The following is a 24,641-nucleotide window of genomic DNA, read 5'->3' as shown; positions in this document are numbered from 1 at the left end:
ATTTAAAACTGAAATCGACGTTTGAAGTTCCTTTTTTTCAAATACAAACATAAATTTTAAATCCACACATAATTCATTCAATTACTTTATTGCTGTTGCGCGTCGATCCAATAGCCGCACGACTGCAGCTTGCGGTGGATTGTAATGAACTTGGCGGCATTTCGCGTCTTCGGGGCGATATACTGTTCACTAAACAAAAACCTGCACCAGAATAGGACCACAAATGGAAACTGATCAATCGGAACAACCGTTGAGCACTGGGCGCTTGGACTTACTTGTCGTGGCAATAGGCCGAGAATTCTTCGTAGCCAATATTTACGAGAAACGACAGTACGAATGTGTAGCAGTTGTGTGATGCTTCCTGGTAAGTGTCCTTACTCCATCTGCGCCGGTCGACTCCCGCTAGCACTTCTTCCCACCGATCGTAAAACCCTTCCGGTACTTGTGCCACCAGGATCGCCTGATTCCAATCGCCACTATTCTTTGCCAACGTTTTCACTAATCCTTCGGTGTCGTATTCAGTAATGTCGCCGCTCAGCGAGGTCAGTGCTATGTGCAGGTTTTCTTGGTTTTGAAACGAACTAATGAAAAGTCGTCTATAGGTTGCGCTTAACATCTACATCTTTTGGCGCTCGCGTACCTCAAAAAATCTCCACGCGATGGGCGCAGCACAACGGCGCAAGGATACTGAGAGGCTCGGATGAACGGACATGGCAGGCTGAAACGAAACACGCATGGATTTGATCGGGCTCGAAAAAAAACTAGCATAGCGATTACGTTTAACTTTACGTTAAAGGAGAATCGTCTAGGTCGCTACTCAGAGGATCACCGCACAGTGGACACGAAGACAGGGTTTGGTACACAAAGATCGTCTCGCCGCAATGCCGAAAGCATATTAAATCCCTTTCCATACGCATCCTACACACTGGAACGAGATCGAAAGCAAAACAAATATTACGATTAAAATGCGAATGAAGAACGGGACGGAAAAGCAGCCGGGAACTGATACTAATACCCACGTGGTCATTATGAGAAGCAACAAACTTTAAAAACTCTCTCGCTTGCGTTCCTCCATTCCAATTGCCGGCAAAGCCACCTGGGGTGCTACAATTGCATGCTGAAACATAATAAAGCGTCGGATGCGATTCCCGCGCGCGCTCCAAAAACAGCAAACAAACCCTTGTGTCCCAGCAGTCCCCGTGCACGGTCCGTCCCCCGGAGGATATTAAAACCCACGTCCGCGTTCGGCGGATCAGCTGAAATCGGTTGTTATTTTTTGTCTCCATGGCAACGCTAGCGCCGAACCCAAAGGGATCCACGGGAGGGTTGTGTTGTGGCACTAGGATACGACGGAGCGTAGCGTCACGACGGGTAGCGCCCACGGTTAACCGCAGCGGGAAAGGGGGTGTTGGGGCACGAAAGGCCCGAAAAAAGCTTCCTCCCGCGGACATACGTGCATCGAAAGTAGAACCGAAAGCAACCGGGATCGACGGACCGACGAGTGCCATCGCTATTGATAGGCTGTAAATAGTGTGCTTTCGAACGTGCTGCAATACGGAACTGGAAATGTGGGACACGTTGAAACTAGGCCTGTAAAAGTGTATTAACTTGAGTGTCTAATATAGTGAGGGACGCGAAGACAGGAGGCACAAGCCGTTAATTGGTGGCCCGACGATGGCAGACGATAATCGGAAAGATTGCAAGCAGGCGCGTCAGACCACCGGGGATCACCGCCCCAATGGCCTCTGTATGAAAACCAGGAGCATGCTACAAAGGACACACTGTGCTAGCCCGGGATTAGTGCTGCTGATAGTTTGCGTCACTTCCGGTTCGCTTTTACACCTGTCCAGTGCGGGGTTCGCTTGCCTGAGCAATCCCTGTGTCTACGGTGTGTGCATCGATGATCTCAATAGGTAATCCCTTCTTCGAACAGTGTCCTCATCAGGAGTGCTGCACACCGCCACGGGGCAGGGTGATAAATGAGTCAGAGTTCGAATGAGGTTATTGGTTCCAATTTCCTTTTCCCATTATTTTCTCATTTAATATCGACCGAAAGCGGAACCGGGACCACCGCGCCGTGAGTTACGCGTAATGCGTTTGATGTCGTGTCCGTTCATTATTTCTTGATGTAATGAAATATGCAGGTATCCGTGTACCCTTCAGTCTGGAATGTGGCTAGCGGAAGCGGATTCGACACCTTTCACCGCCGGTCCGCTGGTGCAGAGCCCTACACAGCTTGTCTGTATAATCGATATTAGGAATTCGTAAAAAAAAAGTTAATAGCTTAATTTACATCTCGCCACTCTACGCTAAACCGCAGGAGTACGGCGAAGTTTGCGTATCACCATGCCGATGCGTCCTATATTACTTTTACACGGCGTTCATTGAAACGGGGTTCCGGGAAGCCTAGTAGTCCCGAATACGGTTGGTCGGGGTAGGGAGGTTCTTAAATACTATTGCCCGATGCGTTTGTTTGTCAGCAAACACGTTAGCGGAACACAAATTTGTCGCGTCTCCCATGGAGACAGGAGTTTTTCATGGAGTTCTTCAAAGGCGGCCTCTAACCTGCTCTCGCTTTCTGTCCGCAGCACCTACTCTTGCTACTGTATCGACGGGTACACGGGCGTCCACTGTCAGACAAACTGGGACGAATGTTGGTCCGCTCCGTGTCTCAATGGTGGCACATGCATCGACGGAGTGGCCTCATACAACTGCACGTGTCCCGATGGGTTCCTAGGTAATGCGTGCTCTCGATTGTCCGCTCGTTCGCACATTTCACCACTTCCATGTTCTAGGGTTGAATTGTGAGGAAAACTACAACGAATGCCAGTCCAACCCTTGCCAGAACGGTGGCCAGTGTCACGATAAGGATAATGCGTTCTACTGTACGTGCGCCATGGGCTACGAGGGCGATTTTTGCGAAACCGACATTGCCGTCTGCGATACGGGCGACCGGTGCCACAATGGAGGCTCGTGCAGTGAAGGGCCCGGGCTTGAGTTTTACTGTCGCTGCACCGAAGGATACGAGGGCCGGCTGTGTGATGAGGAGATCAACGAATGTGCGTCCGCCCCGTGCCAGAACGGAGCGATCTGCATCGACAAGTTCGCGTCGTACGTTTGTGCTTGCCCAATGGGCTACAGTGGTACCAACTGTGAGGCAGAGATCATGCTTTGCTCAGATTCACCGTGTGCCAACCAAGCGCTCTGCTTGATGGAAGAGGATCACCCCACCTGTTACTGCGTCCCGGATTATCACGGCGAGCGGTGCGAAATGCAGTACGACGAGTGTCAACTGGGCGTGGACCCACGATGCGTCAACGGTGGCACGTGTTTGGACGGGGTCGACGAGTACTTTTGCACCTGCGCGCCAAGCTTTACGGGGGAAAACTGTGAATGTCTCATGCTACAGGACGGCGATGGCCAACTGGACACGATGGACTGCAACTACACAATGCCCGAGCAAAACGTGACATTTACTTCGGAACCGATCGATTTCTTTACAAGCATCTCATCGTTGGAAACGTATACGGAGACTGACGAGACGGGTTCAAGCTGGTTCGAAGGCACCACCATGAATCTGTCTCCGGAATCGACGCCACAAACCAGCACGATGGGCTTCGTTGAAGAACGCTCGGAATCGCCAATAGAATCAACGGTGGACGGATTGGACAGTCGCGGATCGACAACGCTTACTCCGATCACCCCGTATACCGAGGAAGATGGATCCACTGGCGTTACTGGCATTAGGCCAGTGGATCAGACTACTGCCGGAGTTGCAATGATTATCCCCACAGCGGACCGAGCGGCTTTCAACGGGACAGTTGATTATACGACGCACCAGGAAGAGGGTAGCACAAAACCTTCTGCCCCACTGGACACAACGGCGGGTTTCGATCGAGATGGAACCACATCTGGTATCTTCCAGGAATCACATACTACCTCCCCAACTCAAGAACAACCGTCAGCCGGTTTGCCAGCCCTTACACCTTCGACTATTGCACCCGAACTGAGTTCCTTCTTCACTGAAACTCCTACAACCAAGGCTATTGAGGGTAAAGATCAGGTAACCGGTGCTGCTGATGGTGGCACTCTTCCCAAAACCGTAACCGAGCTCAACGAAGCTTCTTCCACGTTTTCATCTCTCACCACTTCCGCCGCGGGTGTTCCGGCACCCGCAACGACACCGAGATCACCGGAAGTGGTCATCCATGAGTGTAGCGACGCGGTTTGCGCGAATGGAGGCACCTGCGCTATGACCGCTAATGGCATCCGCTGTCACTGCGATTTTCGATACGCCGGGCAGTTCTGTAGCGTTCCGGTGAGCATTCAAAATGCCGCCTTCTCGAGAGATTCCTTCCTACGGCATATCATCTACCGGCGGAACGAGACAGTGACGGCCGAGGCCGGCGGTGCACTGGCTCAACAGTTGACAACAATGACGGTGCGCTTCAAGGCAAAACTAACGTCCCGCGAGGGATTAATCCTGCTGGCTACGGCCGAAGGTGACGAAGGGAACCACTACGTGGCACTGTTCCTGCAAAAAGGGTTGCTACAGTTTCAGTTCTCGTGCGGCCTGCAGACGATGCTGCTGAGCGAAATCGACGGCACAGTGAACAATGGGTTCGAGCTCAACGTTAAAGTGCAGTAAGTTAGCCTCACCCAGGTGCACCTAATACTAAATTAATCCGTTCGGTTTTGTGTTTGCCAGACTCCACTTTAACGAACGACTCAGCCACTGCAACGCGTCGCTGCACGTAAACGAAACTCTGGCGATGAGCGGAGAGCAGCCAACATGGCTTGCCAGTGTGGCTTCCGGGTCGCTCGACCAGCGAACAGCTGCACTGGCATCCATACGCCAGAGCTGGCTCCATCTCGGTGGGCGGCCCATCAAAACGATGTACACGCTCAGTCAGAACATCTCCCGGTACCACGGTTTCACCGGCTGTGTGTACGAGCTGGAACTAAACGAAAAACCAGTGGCCGTTTTTCAGTAAGATACGGGCGTACTTTTAGCACCACCGAACGCCTTTCATGGCAACCTTTTTCTTGCCTTTTTCTAGTAACGCGGAGGATGCGTATAAAATTTACGAATGTACTTCACTGGCCTGCCTGTCGAGCCCCTGCCGAAACGGGGCAATCTGTGTGGAAGATCAAGCGGTCGACGAACGGTTCGCGGTCGGCTACCCCAGCGGGACACGTGGAACGTGGAGCTGCAAGTGTTCCTTCGGGTACATGGGCAAAACGTGCGAACAATCGATTTGCGACAACAATCCGTGTCAGTATGGAGGAACTTGCGTCACCTTTCCGGAAAGTGGATACCTCTGCCTGTGTCCGTACGGCAAACACGGTCATCTGTGCGAGCACGACCTGGACATTCTGCAACCCTCGTTTTTCGGCAGCATCAAGGGCATTTCGTCGTACGTCACGTATCCGGTCGCTTTCCCACTGGAGGATCGGTTTGAGTTTAGCTTCAAAATCATTCCGACCACAGCGTCACAGATTTCGTTGCTGGCCTTCATCGGACAGCCGGGAGATCATCACGAAGTGGGCGATCATTTCTCCGTTAGCTACATTCAAGGTAAGGTCCACTTGGCAGCACTCGGGGTCCACTTCGATTCACGTCACGCGATGGTGTGTTTCGTTTCGTAGGGTTCATATTGGTCACCTGGAACTTGGGCAGTGGGCCCCGTCGAATTTTCACCCAGCAACCGATCCAGGTGCAGCAAACACGTCCCACCACCATTCACGTGGGGCGCAGTGGGCGCACCGCGTGGCTGTCGATCGATGGAAAGGTAAACATTTCCGGAAACGCGCCTGGCAGCAGCCACAAGCTGAACGTGGCCCCGCAGCTGTACATTGGTGGCCACGAGGGAGTAAACTTTTCCAGCCTTCCGCACGACTTGCCGCTCCACTCCGGGTTCCAGGGCTGTCTGTTTGACATTCGGCTCATCGCGGGCCCGGTCCACATTCCGCTGCAACACATTGGTGGCATGCGAGGCCGTAGTGTGGGCCAGTGCGGTACGAAAGAGTGTCATCGGCATGCGTGCCAGAACGGTGGTGCATGTCTGCAACACGGTTCCACGTTCACCTGCATCTGCCAGGAGGATTGGAACGGAATTCTGTGCTCACAAAAGGCGAACCCGTGCGACGAAAGTCTCCACAAGTGCGATGCTGACGCGCGGTGCTTTCCGCACGTCTCCGGGTACGAGTGTGACTGTCCATTCGGAAAGGTTGGCAAGCGCTGCGACGCGCACGTTAAGCAGCTGAGCGATGTTTCCTTCTCCGGAAGGAGATCGTTCCTTTCCTTGCGCTGGCCAACGGGCGCTGCTGGTAGTGACACTGATCGGCAAGCTTCCGACGCATACCGTGAAAACGAAGTGCCGCGCTACGAAAAGATCGTACAACATTCGCACATTATTCCCCACAATCACTCCATTCTGCTCAAATCGATCCGCGAGCTGGACAAAATCAACGACGTACTTCGAGTGTTCCCGGTGGCAAACGACACCGAAACGTACGGGCATGCGCTGCAACCGCGATCGCAAAACTACCGCCAGTTGAAGCTGCGGCAGATAACGATCGAGCTGCAGGTGCGCCCGCTGTCCGAGAAAGGGCTGCTGATGTTCATCCGTACGTTCGATTCCAACGCAAACGCCCTAGGTTTCATCAGCCTAAGTCTGCAGGGTGGTGTGGTAGAGTATCGCGTGTCTACTACTCGCCTGCAGACGACGGTCGTGCGCAGCAACCACGTGCTGGCGACCGGGGAGTGGCACGTTATTCGGTTCGTTAAATACGGCAAGCGGATGACGCTCTGGGTCGAGGGCAAGAGCTCGTCGATCGTTGGTTCCGTGCGCGAAGAGTACATCAGCCTCACGTCGGAGCTGTACCTCGGTGGGTTGCCGGATCTTTCGGAGCTACCGATGGATGCCATTTCGGGGTATCCGGTGCCATTTCGCGGTTGCATTCGTAACGTCAATCTGAACGGATCACGCGTGACGCTGAACGCTAGTTCGATCGTGGCCGCTCGTAACATTAACGACTGCGACGGGACGCCCTGCGGGGGGGACATTTGTGCGCACGGTGGTCTGTGCTGGCTCGACGAACATTCCCAGCCACGCTGCAAGTGTCCCGAGCACTCGAAGGGAGAGAACTGTGAAATGCTGGAATCCTGCGAGTTAGTGTCGTGTCACAACAACGGCGAATGTTTACCGAGCGGACGTTGCAACTGCCGGGTTGGCTGGACCGGCCACTACTGCGACACAGCTACGACAAAGTACTCATCGCTCGGGTTCAACGATCGCAGCTACATTCTAATTCCGTCGCAAAAGATTAAAATGAAGGATAAGCGTAACTACGATAGCGGCACGGTGGGACGATCGGCGTTGGAGCTACATTTGTCCTTCAACATTTCCACCCTCGACGATGGCGTGCTTTTGTGGAGCACCGACGCGTCGGGCGGATACTTTGGCATTGGCATTCGCAATGGATTTGTTGTCGCTGTGAGTAACCTACTGGATGACGGTGAAGCAACGGAACCCAACATGACGTCTTGGCGATCGTTCGTGGCCGACGGTGATTGGCACCAGATTTTACTGGAGACGAAAGAGGGCTTCATGCACGTATCGATCAACGGGTATCAGCTTACCGGTGGCATGAAGCTTCTCACGAGCCCAAGGCAACTCCACGATCAGCAAATCCCGGCGGAAGAAGCCATCTACCTGGGTAGGTGACGAACACCGTCCTCGAGTCCTTGTTCCTAATCGCGATCTTATTGTTCGATATTTTTTTCCTGCAGGAGGCTTTCCCGAAGAAAATGTTTACAATCGGACGAACGGGGCATTCTCCAGATCGTTTAGCGGTTGCATTCAACATATACTTTTGGGAAACCAGTACGACGAGCTCAATCACATCGCTTACGAAGGAGCCAACATTCAACAGTGTGTACTATAATTACTATGTAAAGTGACTCGATCACCTAGCCCGGACAAACATATCATGAAGCCTGCGCGAGGCTACAAACATAGAACGATTTAGAAAATAGACCCACGAGATGCGTTTTGCCATCAAGCGTGGCTGATCGGTCGAGTTTCGATTACAATAAACGAACACATCTGCTCGTCGTTGGCGCTGCCACAGACTTACCTACAAATCGAATTTATGCCAGCGGAATTTACACGGTAAAGACACAACATACGCGCACGATCGAATGAATCTTCACCCGTTGCCGGCGAACGGTCCGAACCAAAACATAAACAACCACGCTGATTGTGCTTTCGTGCTGTCAGATTGCGTGACGCTTATGCGATCGCGAAGAAGGACCAGCGGGCGGCTATTACATGGTATCTAATGGTTTTATTGTTTCATTCTTACTAGCCATTCCTTCACCTGATTCACACGTTACATTGCCGCGTCATGGGTTGGGTGAGCAAACATAAGAAACGATCTTTTCAACAATAAATAGAGAACCCTCAATCGAGTACTCACTGCAAGCCTGAAGCAGCTAATATCCGGCGAAGGCATTCATTTGATCGTTACACTCCCCGTTACTCCCGTTCTGCCCTCGTTGGTGTTCAGGGACCAGTTCCAGATGCGCTGTACATGGAAGACCACCGTTGCATCAATTGAATTTTAGCTGGCCAAAAGCAGTCTGCACTCACAGCACAGCCGGAGCGCGGTAGCTGAGCAAATACGCGAATGCGTTGCTTGATAAATTATTGGCCGCATACGTTAGGTTGCATTTAATTTAATTAGCTGGTAGAAGGTGAAGAAGCAAGAACTGGTTGCCACTACAAAAAAGTGTCCGCTTGTAATTAGGCTACGCAGCTGCTGGCACAGTCTGCGACAGTCTATAACAGTTGGCCATCGATCGCTCGATCACGATCATACCCGGGCGCATCATTAACGGGCTGGTAATGAGTTTAAGCCGGGAGCCGCTTTTTTCGCTTAACAAACTACTTAACTAACTACTGTCTACTACTACCGTCCATACCGTTCCGTCCCAAATGAGTACTGCACGTTGCCACAGATTTAACCCACCCCGTAACCCGGCGGTTGCTTCAACCGATCTTTCGATCTTAACGATTGTGTGTGTACGTCTACGGCCTGGGGTTGGCTCCTTTCGGTTGGATGTTTTTGCTAATCTCTAGTTGCTATACAAAACGTAAATAATCCGTTGAGGTACGCAGCGCTAATCACCGATCCGTGCGAACGAGCTGCCGCCCGTACCCCACATGCCACAATCGAACGACACTCTGCTGGATATCGACGAAAACAATTGGGATTTTTTCTGCTCTCTACTTCGATTTGTAATCCTTCATTAGCTAATTATTGTCTCTCACTTTACACGTTACATGGGGTCTCTGTCTCCCTTTGGTTAGGAAGTTGGATGTGATGGGGATATCAATTTAAAAGCAGATGGGCCAATGCTTGCTCGTTGATTGGGGATAAAAGGAGGAGGTTGTTAAAATTGTATAGAAAAAAGGGGTCGAAACGAACTGAGACTGGTGTGTATGGGATGAGCGTGGCGGGTTTCGCTAATTGCCGTCAGCTAAAAATGGTAACAAACTTGAGTGCGCGCTCAAGTGCGCACTGTGTTGAGGGTCGCATCCTTGGGCGCGTCTTTCTACATGATCCGATATGTCGCGTTACTTGGCCCTGTTACTGTGATTAAAAGCATAGTCCGAAGCCGCTTGCGGTCCACACCCATCCATCCACCATCGTGCTGACCGGTGGCGCGATCATGAAACTGAAACAACCAGTGAAAGGCACCAGTTAGATAGAACTCGGTGCTCATAACCGATAGGAAGAGCACAACTTTGCTACTGAGTTATTGTGTAACTTATTCTAACGCACAACTACGAGCTACGAGCTTTTGTTCGAATGCGTCACGCAGGAGAAAGTTCCGAATTACGACGTTTCCCTGCCTGCACTGAAACCTTCCGTAATCCGCGCGGTACTGAACAACATAAAATAACGATACGTTAACAAATAAATAGCAACTAATTAGCATTCTTCTAAGCTCTCCCGGGAGGAGATTCATGCAGGGATTTTCAGTCTACACAGCATGAATGCAAAAACACACTAGCGACCGCGACGCGTGTCACTACCGGCTACTAAACGTTGTGTGACGTAGCGAACCGAACGAACCGGATGGACACAAGTAATCGTTTGGAAATGAGCTTTTGAACGCGCCTCGGCGTTGCTAAGTCTGTTGCTATGCGCTACTGTACCGCTGCTGCTGCCGGTACCAAGTACGGTGCTGTTCACTTCCGCGTAATGAATGGTAGCTGCGGAGCACCGAAGCAGGCCACCACGTACAGGATACCGAAGAACAGGTTCAGCTTGGCCGTCTGCCGGGGAACCTTTTGCAGTGTGCTTTCGTTGCGAAACTGGCGCTCAATTTCGAACGCCCGCTTCAGCGTCACCATGGGTAGCAGGAACAGAACGGAGTACTTCATGCCAAGCACCACGAAGATTACGTAGGGAGTGAAGAGCAGCAGTGCGTAGAGCACATACGAGCACGTTTTGCCGATCAGTATCGCCAGTGTTACGATGCCGACCTTCTTGTCCGACTCGGCGTCGCGCGTGTTGTTGCTGTGCAAAATGGCCTCCGTGTTCAGGGCAAGCGGAATCGCGTAGAAGATCGTCATCCACTCGACGTACCCCGTTTGGGCCATGTACGAAAAGAGAACCGAGATCGGTCCAAAAATGACCAGTATCAACACATCGCCGAGCGCAATGTACTTGAGGCCGATTCCGCCCGTGTACAGAAAGCTAGACGAGAGTCCTCCGAAGTACACCAGGGCTAGGTGCTCCAGTTTGGCCGGCGAAAGGTACACTAGAAACACGAACCCCACGCACCCGGCACAGTACAGCAGCACGCCCAGGGTGACCACCTACGGATGAAAGGGCGCCATTAGTTCGACGTGCTCGACCGCGCATACACTGTCACCGTTCAAAACATCGTCTCTACCTCATCCTTACTGAGAATATGATCAACTAAGGTTCTATCGTCCGACTTTCGGTTGTCGATACCTTTGACGAAATCAAAGTACGTGTTTACCACATTGCCGGCGCAGTGCACTGTGACCACCGTGAAGATGGTGCATATGAACGTTAGGAAGTTAAACTCCTGAAAACCGTGGACGCGTAACGCAATCGTTGTGCCCAGCATTGTCGGAACCAGGCTGGCGGACAGCGACCATGGTCGCAGTGCGGAAAGGTACGTTTTTATCTTCATCAACGGAGCTGCAAAGAGACAAACGCGGGTCATTGGTGATACCGTTTTTGGTGCGGTGCTACAAACGTTACCTTCGATGCGCTGCTGCGTCTCGGTTTGTTGCTGTTGCGGCGTGGGATATGTGGTGCTCCGAAATTTGGACATACTATCACTGCTATTGTTGTCCCAGACGTCCGCGCTTGATTTGTACAACTGCTCACCAAGCCTCATGGAATCGGTGTCGTCCAGTGGAACAGCCATGGTGTTGCTGCCGGCGATTGCGTGTGCTTTAAATTGAAATCTAAGAAGCCGCACTCGAAAAACAATATCGCGTCCGACCACCACCACGTTCGGAGAATTCGTTTACCGCGCGGCGTACTTGTGAGTCTAATTATAACCGGCTACCAGTATGACTTAATTGTGCCGCTTGCTTCGTAGGTTACGATCAAGAGTTGCATCTGCACATCGTCATTCTAAAACGCGTTCCGGTCACCCGTCCGTCGCGCCGTTTCTCACCAGGCCACCACTCCGTTCCTTGGCAAGCACTACACACTTACACGGCGGGGGTGATCCACGTGTATGACCGCTGCTGCTGCTGGAGCGCTAAAAAGGAAATCGAGCTCTCTCGGTTCCCTTCGGACGACGTAGCCGCACATTAACTCGCACGTTGGCAGCACCGGAAGAAGAGGGTACGATTCGACGGTGGTGAAACGTGGAGTCCGAGGGCAGCTACGGTGGGATGCGTTGCACTACAGTGCCCTAGCGAGTCGGGTGGTCATTCGCACCGTCTGTCGCGACTAACTCCGCCGAGCGAACGGTGCGGTTCGGTGCGCCGTGGAACTGAAAGACTAATTTCCCTCCAGGCCCACTCGGACCACCAATGCGATCGTCTACCGATTTTCGTGTTCGTCCCTCAACACAAACCTGCCCCGCTGGTCGCTGGCTGGCTGGCTCGTTTCGTTGCTGGTGGTTTGCTGACCAAAATCCGACTCCTCTGGGCTCTCTCTTGTCACGTCATCCACGTACGGATGAGAGAAACTGTCAACGGCAGTGGAAAGAGACAGCCGCAACACAGAGCGAGAAGGTCGCTTTGTTTGCACTGCGTCCCGGAGGCCGGTTGATGCTGCGAATGATACCGTTTCGAAATAATCCTTTCTTATCAGTCGCCTGCCCAATCAATCCTTTGTTATGAATGATAAAATATATCTCCGATTGTTCGTCGAAACTTTGCAGCACTTCGTGGTGGATGCCGGGAGATCGGAGACCGCCTCGCTGGCGCAAGAGTATGGTTTAAAATTACTTTCTGAAAAACTCCCGCAACGATCGATGACAGTTTTTGCCAGGATGTTGTATGCGTATTTCTAAACACTTTATTGTTAAGTTTAAAATTAAGGATCATAACTCTGGCCACCGGTGGATGACCGGTGCGGTTGGAAGCGACCATTTACGAGGTTTACAGATGCTCGGGCAACGTTTTTCCAACCAGTCTGGCAACACTGCCCGGATTGCATCGCGGCTAGATCAAAGCACACATAGATTTTTGTTTGCTTTCGTTAGTGCTGAGCGTTTGCCGGTGCAGTTGTTTGGTGTGGACGCTGCTCAATTAATTTTATTGTGGAACATAAAGGCCCACATAAAACGAAACGACACAAAGAACGGCAAACCGGCGCAATGTCGGGAACTATACTGGAAAACCTTAGCGGAAGGAAGCTAAGCATTTTGGTGGCTGGCCTGCTATTCCTTCAGTTCATGTGCTTCTTGTTGGGTGGTCTGATAGGTGAGTAGGCAAAGGTGGAGCAAAAAAATGGCTCCCAAAATAGTGCTCGTCCTGACGAAGCACATAAATTTGAGTGAGTGAATCCAGACATAAATTTCTTTGAACGCTTGCGGTAGCCGCGAGGTCATTGAAAGTGCTTCTTTGTTTATTTTAGACGGTACGCTAAAAAGGCGAACAGTGCGCAACTATGCGCAAGATTGTGCGTAGTGGCTTTTGAATTGCAATGGAATGCCTACTTTGTGTTTCTGTTGGAATTCTACCAAAAGTGTTCAATATTTTGGGGCCTATTAACTTGTTAATTTCTTATGTTCCGCAGCACCGGTTCCAGCCAGCGTTCAGACGATCCTGGGCACGATTTGTAAGGACATTCCGGGGTCACACAACGATACGAGCGTGTGGCTATACTCTCGCGGCGAAGATCATTGCCAAAGCCTGGACAGCGTCGACATTGAAAGTGATGACATGCGGATGGCCAACCAGATTGTGTTCGTCTTCCAAATGCCGCTGCCTCGCGAAGGCCGCCAGTTGGATTACTCACGCTGGCAGCAAAATTTAATTGGCGTTCTGCAAACGGAAATAGCGTTCGATGCAAATGTGCTCCACAAACCGCACACCAAAATAACGATCGATGCTCGGCTGGCGTACCGCAACAAGGGTGATGGTGATCATGATTGGAAGTACATTGCGTCGTCGCTGGAGGAGCGCGATCTCGACTGCACGGCCGACCACGTAACGGACGAGTATCTGTACAACTGCAACGCGATACCGTTGTTTGAGCTTGGCTCTTTGCATCACGATTACTACCTGCTCAACGTGCGCCTCCCGGTGGACAGTGACCGTAAGATGAACCTGGAGATTGGCCACATCAAAGACGTCCTCCTGTCGGTGATCTACCAAAACGGTGGATTTACGAAAGTTTGGGTTTCCCTCAAAACGGTGTTCCTTCCCTTCATCATTCTCATCATGTGCTGGTTCTGGCAGCGTGTCCACCTTCTGCAGCGGAAGCCAGCGCTACTGGAAGTCATGCTGCTGTCGCTCGGTTGCGCTCTAACGTTCCTCAATCTGCCACTGGAATACTTTACCCTGTTCTTCGATATGCCCTTCATGCTACTATTGGGCGATATTCGCCAGGGAGTATTCTATGCCACCTTGCTATCGTTTTGGCTAATTTTTGCCGGCGAGCATTTGCTGGTAAGTGGATACGTCACGGTCATTGGGTGCAGCCAAGCAGGATATTTGTATTTTATGCGTCATTCATTCACCCTAGATCCAGGAAACGGGCGATAAGTCGAGTCTCAAAACGTACTGGAAGCACCTGAGTGCCGTTGCGGTCGGATGTGTGTCACTCTTTCTCTTCGACATGTGCGAACGTGGGGTGCAGCTGCGTAACCCATTTTACTCGATCTGGGTATCGAAAGTTGGGGCCAACGTCGCGGTAAGAGGCGTCTCGGTGTTTTGTGTTTCTCGCTGCTCTTTTCAAATGACCCCACCGTTTCGATTCATCTCCAGCTTGGTTTCATCATTTTGGCGGGCATTTCGGCCGGACTCTACTTTGTCTTCCTGTGTTACATGATCTGGAAGGTGTTTTGTAACATCAACATCAAGCGCACCTCGTTGCCCTCGATGTCGTCCGCTCGTCGGCTCCACTACGAAGGCATAATCTACCGTTTTCAGTTTCTCATGCTGGCCACGTTGCTGTGCGCGGCTCTGACGGTAATAGGGTTCATTGTTGGCCAAGTGTCGGAGGGTCGCTGGAAGTGGGATGAAAGCATCGACCTAGAGTTTACCTCGGCGTTCTTCACCGGCGTGTATGGCATGTGGAACATCTACATCTTCGCACTGATCGTTCTTTACGCACCCAGCCACAAAAAGTGGCCAACCAACGAAACCACTGGTAAGGCGACGCGAGATCGACTCGTCTATGGGTGACGGATGATGAGTAATCTTTTCCATTGCAGAGAATATTATGAGCGAGGAAATCGAGTTCAGTAATCTACCATCGGATTCGAATCCAAGCGAAATTTCGTCCCTCACCCAGTTTGCGCGTAAGGCGGCACAGGACTAAGGTGTTTCGTCTTGCACCGAAAGCCACTTACTCGAAACCGCATTTATTAACACTGGCAAGGGGTCAACGATTCACTTTTTGTGTGTCACATAACAGTATTCCGTATCTGTCCGTAGGATTTAAGAAGATCGCGCCAGCATCCATTCTCTACAAATATATGGTATTCGCCACAGTATTAACGTATCCGTATTATCTCGGTGTCATAAGTAGGACGTAGGAATTGAGCGCAAAGAATGAATGTATAACTTTTACTAACTAAAAACCACCAGCTAGAAGTAGATTTTTAAGCCTGTCGTAAATTATACTTTTGTACTCTTCATGGAATAAATATATACGATGTAACTGAATCAACAAACATGCTTAATTTGTGACGAAAGTGGAATGGAGATTATTGTAAGAAAATATATTTTATTTCCTAATCTAACATGTTCTTATACGCTGTACAATTTTGATTGTAACCTAAAGTAACGAACTATCCCGTTTTGGGGACACGGCCATTCAGCGTTCGAACTACCGCTCTGTAAACTCTGCGCCCGATTGTGAGTAGGCTTGGGGAAGCTACTGTCACTAAAACTGCCTACCGTCACAAGTTGTACTGTCTTTTCTTCCGAACCGAAAAAGCTGTTCCAAATCCGATCATGGCACTGCTGCTACTAAACTACTATTACTGCCAAAATTTTCAATCAATAAAATATGCCACCGAATCGCCAAAGAATCAAAGGATTCAAATTTCGCTTAATACACCGCTTAAGTTTCCTTGTTTCATTCGAACGAGCTGCCAAACTTTATTGCAACGCGGCACTGCTACAGATTAGAGTGTGTACAGATGGTTACTTCGATGTAAACTAGGTGAGGTGAAGAAAAAATATGTAAAAACATGTCCCAAATTAACTATACAACGAATATAACGATTCATGGATGTTTTGGCCGCACAATGGCAGCAGTACGATTCGTTCGGGGAAGGAATCGTTTTCGCTCTTCTCTCTCTTTAAAACTAAAGCTCGATATTTCTATGCGCGAAGCGCGATATTCGCGACAATTTTACTCATAATCCTATGTTCGCTATGCATCCATAAATCCCTATAGTGGAAAGCATTTTTGGAGGTTCAGGATTCCAAAAGATTTCGAGTTTGTGAGGCGCTTGGTGGCCACTTCACGGCTTCTGGCCAACCATCAACTGTGGTTCGCCACATAATAAATAACTCCCTAGGGAAGCGTTATGTCGTGGATAAAATTTAATACTTTCTGTGAGTCAGTGTACTTTTGCCAGAGTATCTACATGAGAGTAATGGCGCAGGGTGCACTGCACCGGGCTGCGCCCCGTAACACGTTTTCTCCATCACGTCGTATGGTTCATGGTAACGTTGGTAATATCTTTCACAATCATTTCGGCGACCTGCCACGCAAGTTCCTCCTGCGCCTTGTCTTCCGGTAGGTTAACCAGTTTGCGGACCGCTTTTTTAATTCGGTTACGGTTCCATCGATCCTCCCCGGCCGGCGGTTCGGTGATATCAAAGTCTCGCTCGTAGCGGCCCAGTGCATCGACGCGTCCGAACGTTAGTCCACCACTGCCGGCTGAATTGCGCCGCCAGAGAAGGTCCGGATTGTACAGATGCCGAGAATCGATCTGCATGTCTCCACCAGTGCCTGCGGGAGGACTGGCAGCATTGTGGCCCATGGTGTGCTGCTTGCGATTGCGCTGGAAGCTTGTGTCGGGCATGGCGAGCAGCGTGTTTTGTGACGAGATGAACGTAACCGAGTTTGGCCGCCGACCTATGATCGCACTGTTCCCGCCACTGTTCGCGCTACTATCGCTCGTTACATCCGAAAGTGTCTTCCGGTGACCGCCACGGCGTCCAACGATTGTAGCAGCACTGTTTCGCCTGTCGGGAAACTTCCCAACGCCCGACGACGACGACGTAGCGTTGTTCATAGTATTGCTCTTCACCTTACCAAGAAGCTCGCTGATGAAACGACAGTACAGAGGCGATTTCAGAAAGCCGGCAAAGTAGCGGTGCTCCAGGAATTCTTCGATAATGCGCGCCGGTAGTTCGAAACATTCCGCAATATCCGCGTTGTCCAGGGAGCAGATGTGCTCTTCGAGCAAGAACCGTATCTTGTCGCTCACAAGCAGCGAGCACATCGCTTGCAGGGAGAAATATTTTTCGTATAGCACCACGGCATCCTTCTGCGCCTGGACTGGGTTTTCGCAGGTACGCTTAAAGTTTACGGCCGCCACATAGAACTCCAGATAGTGGCGCTTGTTTTGCTGCTCAAGATGTTCCATGAAGTAGAACAGAGCCATCTCACTCCCTAAAACATCCCGCAAGGTGAGATTTTCGCTCGTCAGCACCTCCAGCGTGTACTTGCAATAGAAGGAACTTTCCAGGTACTGGTTCAAATAGTTACTCTCGAACAGATCCAGCAAATGTTGCTGCGCTTCGTTGAACAACTGCTCGTTACAGACGCCGCTGTTGGCGCACAGGGCCAATGAGATGTTGGACAGTACGGTGGCCGGCATATCGATGTGGTGTGGCGAATTGGTAGTGAGATACTTCCGGTAGATGCGGACCGCATCCGAGTTAATCAACGAATTGAAGCTGCTGCCACCTTTGCCCGCTTCGCAGATCTGCTTTTTCTCATCATCGGTCAACGATTGCCGCATGATGGTCATATCACAGACTTCTAGCACTTTCGCTCCCGATTGCCGTTGGTCTTCCTCGGCCGGCCCGGCCGGCTCACTGCCGTCGTCCTTTATGTCCACCTCCTCCAACACTTCGAGCGGCGGAGGGATGGGCGTACAGCTCTGTGACGTTCTCGAGTCCGCTTCGCGCAAATCGTCCGCCGACTGGGTGTCTTCGAAAGCGTTCTCCGAAAAAGAATTTGTGGACAGCGAGTCACCGTCAACGCTGAAAAATGACAAGCTATCGTACCCATCGGATGACACACTGCGGTGCAACCTTCCTCCGGGAGCACCGCCGTGAGCCGCACTCGTCGCCGTAGTTCTGGACACCGCCGGCACACCTCCTCGTGTGCTTTCCGAGGCGGCCGCCTTAAAACTCTCTACATCTAGCCAAAACTTGATCAACGACAGTGCATTCCGCGATTCCAGATACTGCACAAAGTAACACATGCAACTTTGCTCGGCCAGAATATCCACCATCCGTCTGGACAGCTTTGAAACGCGGGGCGAAGAATCTATAAAAGGAATTACCGGGAAAGGATAGCATTGTAGGGTGGTTCTGCGGAAATTACGCGGTTCACTTAGTACCTTTGCTCGCAGAACAGTGTCGTTCGGCAAGTCGAAGTGCCGACTCGTCGCTCTCGGCACCATCGATGACATCATCACCTCGTCGCGATGGTTCCGTGGCTAGATCACTTGCCGTTGCTGCAGATTCACTGCTTCCTGCGATAGATTTCCTTCGCCCTGAGAATTTAAAAATCCATTATAAACCTAGGATATTTCACAAATTTTTTATCAACTTTTGTGTGTTGCTTGTCACGTTTAAAGGCGAAACAACCGAACACAGGCAACGGCACAATAGAAACGCTCGCACAACATCCAGCTGATCGCAGCGAGAGAAAGTTTTATCGTTCATGAAACCAGCAACACAATCTTGCATTTCTCTTTCCTTTTACTTCAATAGTAGGCTATCCCAGGCCGTGGTTGATGGGACGGGAAGGGCGCACCACTAATCAGCGAGCAGCACTGCCGTTCGATGAATATTCCTACACCTAATCAAGTATTTCTTTATTGTAGTGAATATTTCCTACCTGTTTTCTTTAAAAATTGCAACATTTTGCTCAGTGGCGTAGTGGCGGTACAATCTGTACATTTAGAACGTATATTTCATCTAATGGGGGTAAAAGTTTCCACGGACGTGAGACTCGCGAGAACAGTAAAATACTCAACATAAAACAAAACTTTTCACTCGATGCTGTGTTAGCACCATGCGATGACAAAATTGCGGTTTACATCGTCACAGTAACCCGAAAGCAATCACTTGGGACACCAGTATTTTGTCTCTCCTCATCGTTTCTCGCCCCGTCGCATAGTTTAATAGTTTATGAAACGTAGTAACATCATTGGCAAAGGAGAGGAACACAGAAAATAAAGAAACGTCAAACGTCACAGTGTGTATCAAAAGTTTGCATGATTTTAAATGATTTCGAGCAAAGATAAACCATCATCATCTAATACGAGGATCAAAAATAATAATAATAATGGGTTATTTGGCATACTTTATCATTTTCTTTATTTCATGTTTTTGAACTTTTTTACAAATACTGTTTGCTCGTAAACAGGCCTTTTCGCAGTTTCGTCACAGGCCTTTTTGCAGTTTGTCACAACAAATCCCGTGCTGTCACAACAAAGCATGGTCGCGAATGTTGAACATTCACAGCAGCACCCGTAAATATCTTGTTTAATTAACCGCAGCCGGTGATTTACGTGATCCGCAGTGTATAAATCAGACACGCCCGAAAATGTCACTACGCATTACAAACTCATCGGAGGGACAGTTACAAGTACATCTTGTAACAAAGCAAAAACAGTGCGTATCACAAAATTCTCCCCTCGTGAGGTTATGATGTCCCGTACCACAATAACTAATGCGTCTTTTGTTTGGGTTTTGTGCCTGCTAGGTTTGCTGTGCCCGATGTCCCTTACTCGATCCGTGCGAACGTTGGTAACCCGGAACTGAACAACTTGGTTAACACACTGCTGAAAGATGCCGGCTGCGCAGTGCAGGCCGGTAAGGTGGAGTTTGATTTTTTGCTGAACGGGGAGTTTGTGAAGATCCCTCTCGGGCAGCATTTGAAGGAGCGAGACATTTCATTCGAAGACACCATCGATCTGGAGTATGTAGAGCGGTATCCGGCACCGGAACCACAGGATTGCCTGCTTCACGATGACTGGGTTTCGGCCGTCCAAGCCAACGGGGACTGGATCCTCACCGCGTCTTACGATAATACGGTGAATCTCTGGAACACCAAAGGCAAACACAAGCTCACCATTCCGGGCCATATGGCGCCCGTTAAGGGGGTGGCATGGGTGTCGCTGAACGAGCACACGGGTGTGTTTGCGAGTGCCAGTCACGATCAAAACGTGATGCTGTGGGAATGGAACATCGCGGCCAATTCGGTCGAATGTGTAAACGTGTGCAAGGGTCACGAGCGTGGCGTTGGCGTTGTTGCTGTAAACCCGTCCAAAACGCAGATGGCTTCGGGCAGCATGGACACGATGCTAAAGATTTGGTCCACACAGGTGGGCAACGAACAGCTCAGCGAACCCACTGCCAACAAGAAGGCCAAGTTGGAGCAGGACAATGTTCGCACACCGATACTAACGTTGGCTGGACACCGGGAGTTTGTATCGGGCGTACAGTGGATAGACGATACTACCATTGCAACATCGTCATGGGATCACACAATCAAACTGTGGGATCTGTCGCTCAACGGTATCAAGTCGGAAATCACGGGTAACAAATCCTTCTTCGATCTGAGCTACTCCCCTTTGAATGGTATGATCATTACGGCGTCTCCCGACAAAAACCTCCGCTTGTACGATCTTCGGTCAAAACGTAAGATATCTTTTCAGGCTTAATTTATTTATATTGGCGAACACCTCGTTCATTAGAATTGCACATCTTTGCAGATGGAACCATCGTCAAAAATACATACCTGGGCCACACACAGTGGGTGCAAACCGTACGTTGGTCAACCACAAATGAGTATTTGTTCGTTTCCGGTGCTTACGATAATCACGTCAAGCTGTGGGACTATCGTTCGCCGAAAGCACCAATTTACGAGCTGATTGGGCACGAAGATAAAGTACTGGCCGTCGACTGGTCAAACCCCAAGTTTATCCTTTCGGGTGGCTCCGACAATGCTGTTCGCGTGTTTAAATCGAAGATTGCAATACATAACAAAGTGGAATGAATGTTCCCCAAACAAACCTAAAAAACAATAAAGCGCGGTTAAGCGCCTACATTAATCCAAAAATTCTTCGATGTTCTGTATTTTTGATCCAAAACAAAAATTGTATAAACTATTCCAAACCAAGATTGATAGATTTTGTATTTCCATTTGAATAACCAGAATTACAAAGCTGCGCAGTATAATTATGCATAGATAGATTACTTTGGACGTTAAGGTACTTTATACCAACCCCGAGCAAAAGACCGGCCGGCATTTTCTAATACTTCCCAGGCAAATATTGAAATAAAAGATAAACGCCGAAGACCCTGCCTGGACGAGGAAACGAAACTGATGTCCCATCTTGCTTTGAATCGACCGCAACCATTGTAGAACCGTTGCCCGATGTGCAGTGCAGAGACACATGACTAGTAGCTTAAAGTATTGAACGCAACACCATATCCATCTAACGCCTAAAAGTCAAAAGTTGTCCTTCCATTGTCGTGCTATTGAACTGTTGAACTGTGTCTGCAACGGTGTGCGTGTCCGCGGTGCAGTGAATTTGTCAGTTTATCGGCAGAGTTGGATTTCCTCAGAGAACAAGCTGTTCTGAAGAGAGGAGTGTACAAAATTTCGGCACACATCATCGGAAGTAATCGTTCGCGAGCTGGTAATAAATTCGTAACGTAACGATAGAGCATACCTGCAAAGCTGGATTTGGTTAGCAAAAAGGGTAGAAAAGTGTATACAGTTAAAAGTTGCCTGCCAAGTTCTGCCATGACGGAAGGAAGTGAAAAGAGTGGTCGTAGAAGATTAGGAAAAGAGGAAGAATTAGAGTTATAGAGTATCCCAGGCAGGCGACTAAGGTTTGGTCACACAGCAAACGTCACCCCTTCAGGATCTAGTGAGACTTTCCAGGACATTTCATAGAGACTTTCAATAGAGGCGAGATTTTGTGCATTCGTAATGCAGCAGCCGAAAGAATAAGCATAGCCAAAGCCTAAGAAGAGCCAATCGAATTTGAGTGAGCGAAAAGCTCACTGCGAGAGAAAGAGTCCGATACAGCAATAAGCGCGACAGAGAAAGAGAGCGCGAGACGGGGAGAGAAAGCGACGGGTGTATGTGAGCAGAGTGGATGACATTCTGTCCGGTTCGCAGGGCCAATACTGAGATCGATCCGGTCAAGTGCTGGTGTTCTGTGTGTGTTTGGTTGCGGCTGGCTAGTACACGCTTGGTGGAGCTGAATATTGCGGCTTCTGGCTGTTTTATTTGGCAGTGAGGTCGACGAAAAGGTGCCTTCGCGGAACAGGTAGCCGCCGACTGTTTGCTGTGGAATCACAAAAATCCTGCGAAACATTATTCTAATAAGCGCTTCACCCAAAATGGCCGCTTGTGATTAGTCGTTCGATGTTGTACGAGGCAGGATGGGTGATGATAGCTCATTCTGCGTTTGATATAGGATTGCCTCAGCGTTACTTCCGCAAATTTCGCCTGGGCTTTACCGAACAAAGAACAATTGCTGAGTTTTAATGGAATTTTGCTACCTCATTCGTGAGCACATTCTCAGAAGCGACTCGGTGCCGCTGTGTCTTTGACAAAGCAACCAATGGCGATCGTCGCAAGCTGACGAAAAGGCAAAGCCCTTTTTGTTCAATGAAACACGGCGCTCTAATCGATTTCTTCTCGATGCCTCGAAATGGTCGAGTTTCTTTGTTGACCAAAGGGTGGTCACCGAAACGAGCGTAAATTTGGCAAAAGGAAGCGAACTCCTGAGACGGGCTTTGTGATGGAAAATCAATTGTTACGTGCTTGATTGAGGTTTAGGTGTGAGCGTTCTCGTTCTCTCTTTTGTTTTCTTTGCAGATCTTGTATCACTAGTGCAATTTTTAGAAAAAGAAGAAACGTACAGAATGTCAACCAGTGCCGGGTCTAGCAGTACAGGCGGAGTAGGAGGCGGTGGTGGTGGCGGCGGAGGTAGTGGTTGCGGTTCTGCGGGCGGTGGAAGCGGCGGTAGTAGTGATGGTGGTAGCAATGCCGGTGGGCGCCGCAACGGCAACGGAAATGGTAGTGGGACGGCGGCGGGAACGGAGACAACCATTCCGAAGCCAGAAACGAAGGAAACAAAATCGAATCCAAAAATATCTAAAGCGCTCGGAACGTCGGCTAAACGAATCCAGAAAGAGCTAGCTGAAATAACGCTGGACCCACCGCCAAACTGTAGCGCCGGGCCGAAGGGTGATAATCTGTACGAATGGGTCTCAACCATTCTCGGGCCACCGGGCTCGGTGTACGAGGGGGGTGTCTTTTTCCTGGACATACACTTTTCCCCGGAGTATCCGTTCAAACCACCAAAAGTAAATATGCCGTCACGGGGTGGTCCCTCAGCAGGGCGCAGGGCAACCTTGATAACTTCTGTTTCCCTCCCCCCCTTTCGTAGGTGACATTCCGGACTAGGATATATCACTGCAATATCAACAGCCAAGGTGTGATTTGTCTGGACATTCTCAAGGACAACTGGTCCCCGGCGCTGACCATATCGAAGGTGTTACTGTCCATCTGTTCCCTGCTAACAGACTGCAATCCTGGTGAGTATCTGTAGTTGTATCGATTTGTCTTTATCCTGCCTTGTGAAGCATCATCATCATCGAAGCATAATTACACTAAACATTCGTATTCTAATTTCCAGCTGATCCACTAGTAGGAAGTATTGCGACCCAATATTTACAGAATAGAGAAGAGCACGACCGGATCGCCCGTTTGTGGACTAAAAGGTGAGAATGTCTCAGTAAACCTTGAAATTGTGTGCCTTTTCCTCAGAAACAAATGGTAGTTCGATGCGTGTTGCAAGTAGGTTAATGCATGCTTTCTCCGTTAATCATTTAATTTCAGATATGCTACGTGATTTCTCTGCCCGAGCTGCATTGTATATTTTTTATTTGAATTCAAACCTATTTATAAATTTAACCATAACAACAATTCAAATCAACCCAAAAAACACAACTTCACACCAATAAATAGGTTGATTGATTTGTAAGAAGAGACAGAATAACTAATAACAACGCGCGCAGCAGCAATAGAAAACGGACGACGTGTGGAAGGGCGAACACACAAAACTGGCGTCGCCAGTCAACAGAGGAAGGACGCAGCTAGCAGATATGCGGGAAGCAAAGAATCGTAGAAATATGTATTTAGTAATATTTTTCCAATCGATTCAACCAACAATCACGCCAAGTAACTCATAAACAGAAAAAGGAATAGTTTAAGTCAAACTCTGATCCGCATCTAGCCACTCGCGAAACACACACTCGATAAAAGAGGCAATAGGGGCAACCACCATCTTTATATTTATTTCCTCTTGCAACATGTTTGAATTATATAGGACTCTAATCAAACCACGCGCTGGTTCCGATCATTGTTCGTCAGTCGTAGGTTGTTAATTCCAAATCCGAAGGTGAATAAATGCCGAAAAAAGGCATCCAGAAGTTAGACTCACCCCGAAACCAATGGAATACACGTAGGTGCGCGAAATTATATCCTAGCAACCGCTGCTTTTGGATGTCGTCATGCGAACTCGATTGACGTGTGGGTCTGACCTAAGCCGAAGAAGCAGTAGGTTCACAAATAAACAAAGTGAGCTGAGTTTTTGATCATGGAGACGCTGAAGC

At 49.6% G+C, this 24,641-nt stretch overlaps 7 protein-coding genes across 13 annotated transcripts; 4 read left to right on the top strand and 3 right to left on the bottom strand.

Annotated features, from left to right (window-relative positions):
* Positions 1–71: 71 nt before the first annotated feature.
* Positions 72–8,228, bottom strand: LOC131209411 (MKRN2 opposite strand protein). Of its 2 annotated transcripts, none has more exons than XM_058202477.1 (5): positions 8,143–8,228; positions 790–918; positions 641–718; positions 276–581; positions 72–201 (listed from the first exon to the last, which is right to left on the bottom strand). In XM_058202477.1, exons 1-5 carry the CDS (start codon positions 8,190–8,192, stop codon positions 87–89), a joined length of 678 nt encoding a protein of 225 aa, XP_058058460.1. In that variant the 5' UTR covers positions 8,193–8,228; the 3' UTR covers positions 72–86. The 2 variants fall into 2 exon arrangements, with proteins under 2 accessions (XP_058058460.1, XP_058058461.1); XM_058202478.1 differs by having other exon boundaries at positions 790–925; positions 8,143–8,217.
* On the top strand, positions 1,765–7,950 carry LOC131211404 (protein eyes shut). Its single transcript, XM_058204846.1, has 7 exons — positions 1,765–1,913; positions 2,589–2,737; positions 2,796–4,644; positions 4,709–4,990; positions 5,061–5,578; positions 5,650–7,722; positions 7,796–7,950. Exons 1-7 carry the CDS (start codon positions 1,765–1,767, stop codon positions 7,948–7,950), a joined length of 5,175 nt encoding a protein of 1,724 aa, XP_058060829.1.
* Positions 8,229–8,355: 127 nt separating the features above from the next.
* On the bottom strand, positions 8,356–12,146 carry LOC131208861 (ubiA prenyltransferase domain-containing protein 1 homolog). 2 transcript variants are annotated; one of them, XR_009156840.1, is made up of 4 exons: positions 11,311–12,146; positions 10,973–11,247; positions 10,147–10,895; positions 9,718–9,745 (listed from the first exon to the last, which is right to left on the bottom strand). XR_009156840.1 is itself a non-coding variant. In XM_058201773.1 (3 exons), exons 1-3 carry the CDS (start codon positions 11,477–11,479, stop codon positions 10,263–10,265), a joined length of 1,077 nt encoding a protein of 358 aa, XP_058057756.1. In that variant the 5' UTR covers positions 11,480–12,146; the 3' UTR covers positions 8,356–10,262. The 2 variants fall into 2 exon arrangements, 1 of the variants encoding a protein (XP_058057756.1); XM_058201773.1 differs by having other exon boundaries at positions 8,356–10,895.
* A 675-nt stretch (positions 12,147–12,821) lies between these two features.
* Positions 12,822–15,409, top strand: LOC131210051 (protein wntless). 2 transcript variants are annotated; one of them, XM_058203241.1, is made up of 5 exons: positions 12,822–12,995; positions 13,312–14,186; positions 14,263–14,430; positions 14,505–14,889; positions 14,954–15,409. In XM_058203241.1, the coding sequence occupies exons 1-5, from the start codon at positions 12,890–12,892 to the stop codon at positions 15,058–15,060; spliced, it is 1,641 nt and encodes a 546-aa protein (XP_058059224.1). In that variant the 5' UTR covers positions 12,822–12,889; the 3' UTR covers positions 15,061–15,409. The 2 variants fall into 2 exon arrangements, with proteins under 2 accessions (XP_058059224.1, XP_058059223.1); XM_058203240.1 differs by having other exon boundaries at positions 14,505–14,912; positions 14,956–15,409.
* On the bottom strand, positions 15,227–19,101 carry LOC131210050 (A-kinase anchor protein 10, mitochondrial). Its single transcript, XM_058203239.1, has 3 exons — positions 18,835–19,101; positions 18,332–18,487; positions 15,227–18,258 (listed from the first exon to the last, which is right to left on the bottom strand). Exons 1-3 carry the CDS (start codon positions 18,857–18,859, stop codon positions 16,400–16,402), a joined length of 2,040 nt encoding a protein of 679 aa, XP_058059222.1. The 5' UTR covers positions 18,860–19,101; the 3' UTR covers positions 15,227–16,399.
* A 338-nt stretch (positions 19,102–19,439) lies between these two features.
* LOC131209686 (ribosome biogenesis protein WDR12 homolog) lies at positions 19,440–21,051 on the top strand. The gene is made up of 3 exons (XM_058202808.1): positions 19,440–19,613; positions 19,705–20,642; positions 20,717–21,051. The coding sequence occupies exons 1-3, from the start codon at positions 19,546–19,548 to the stop codon at positions 20,998–21,000; spliced, it is 1,290 nt and encodes a 429-aa protein (XP_058058791.1). The 5' UTR covers positions 19,440–19,545; the 3' UTR covers positions 21,001–21,051.
* A 495-nt stretch (positions 21,052–21,546) lies between these two features.
* Positions 21,547–24,630, top strand: LOC131212231 (ubiquitin-conjugating enzyme E2 E1). 4 transcript variants are annotated; one of them, XM_058206015.1, is made up of 5 exons: positions 21,547–21,646; positions 22,840–23,330; positions 23,414–23,561; positions 23,663–23,747; positions 23,866–24,630. In XM_058206015.1, the coding sequence occupies exons 2-5, from the start codon at positions 22,887–22,889 to the stop codon at positions 23,876–23,878; spliced, it is 690 nt and encodes a 229-aa protein (XP_058061998.1). In that variant the 5' UTR covers positions 21,547–21,646; positions 22,840–22,886; the 3' UTR covers positions 23,879–24,630. The 4 variants fall into 4 exon arrangements, with proteins under 4 accessions (XP_058061998.1, XP_058061999.1, XP_058061997.1 ...); XM_058206016.1 differs by having other exon boundaries at positions 21,603–21,696; XM_058206014.1 differs by lacking the exon at positions 21,547–21,646 and adding an exon at positions 22,153–22,285.
* The last annotated feature ends 11 nt before the right edge of the window (positions 24,631–24,641 follow it).

This window comes from Anopheles bellator, chromosome 2 (assembly GCF_943735745.2).
Source record: "Anopheles bellator chromosome 2, idAnoBellAS_SP24_06.2, whole genome shotgun sequence".
NCBI classification, from domain to species: Eukaryota; Metazoa; Arthropoda; class Insecta; order Diptera; family Culicidae; genus Anopheles; species Anopheles bellator.
This window is presented reverse-complemented; position numbering and strand designations above follow the sequence as displayed.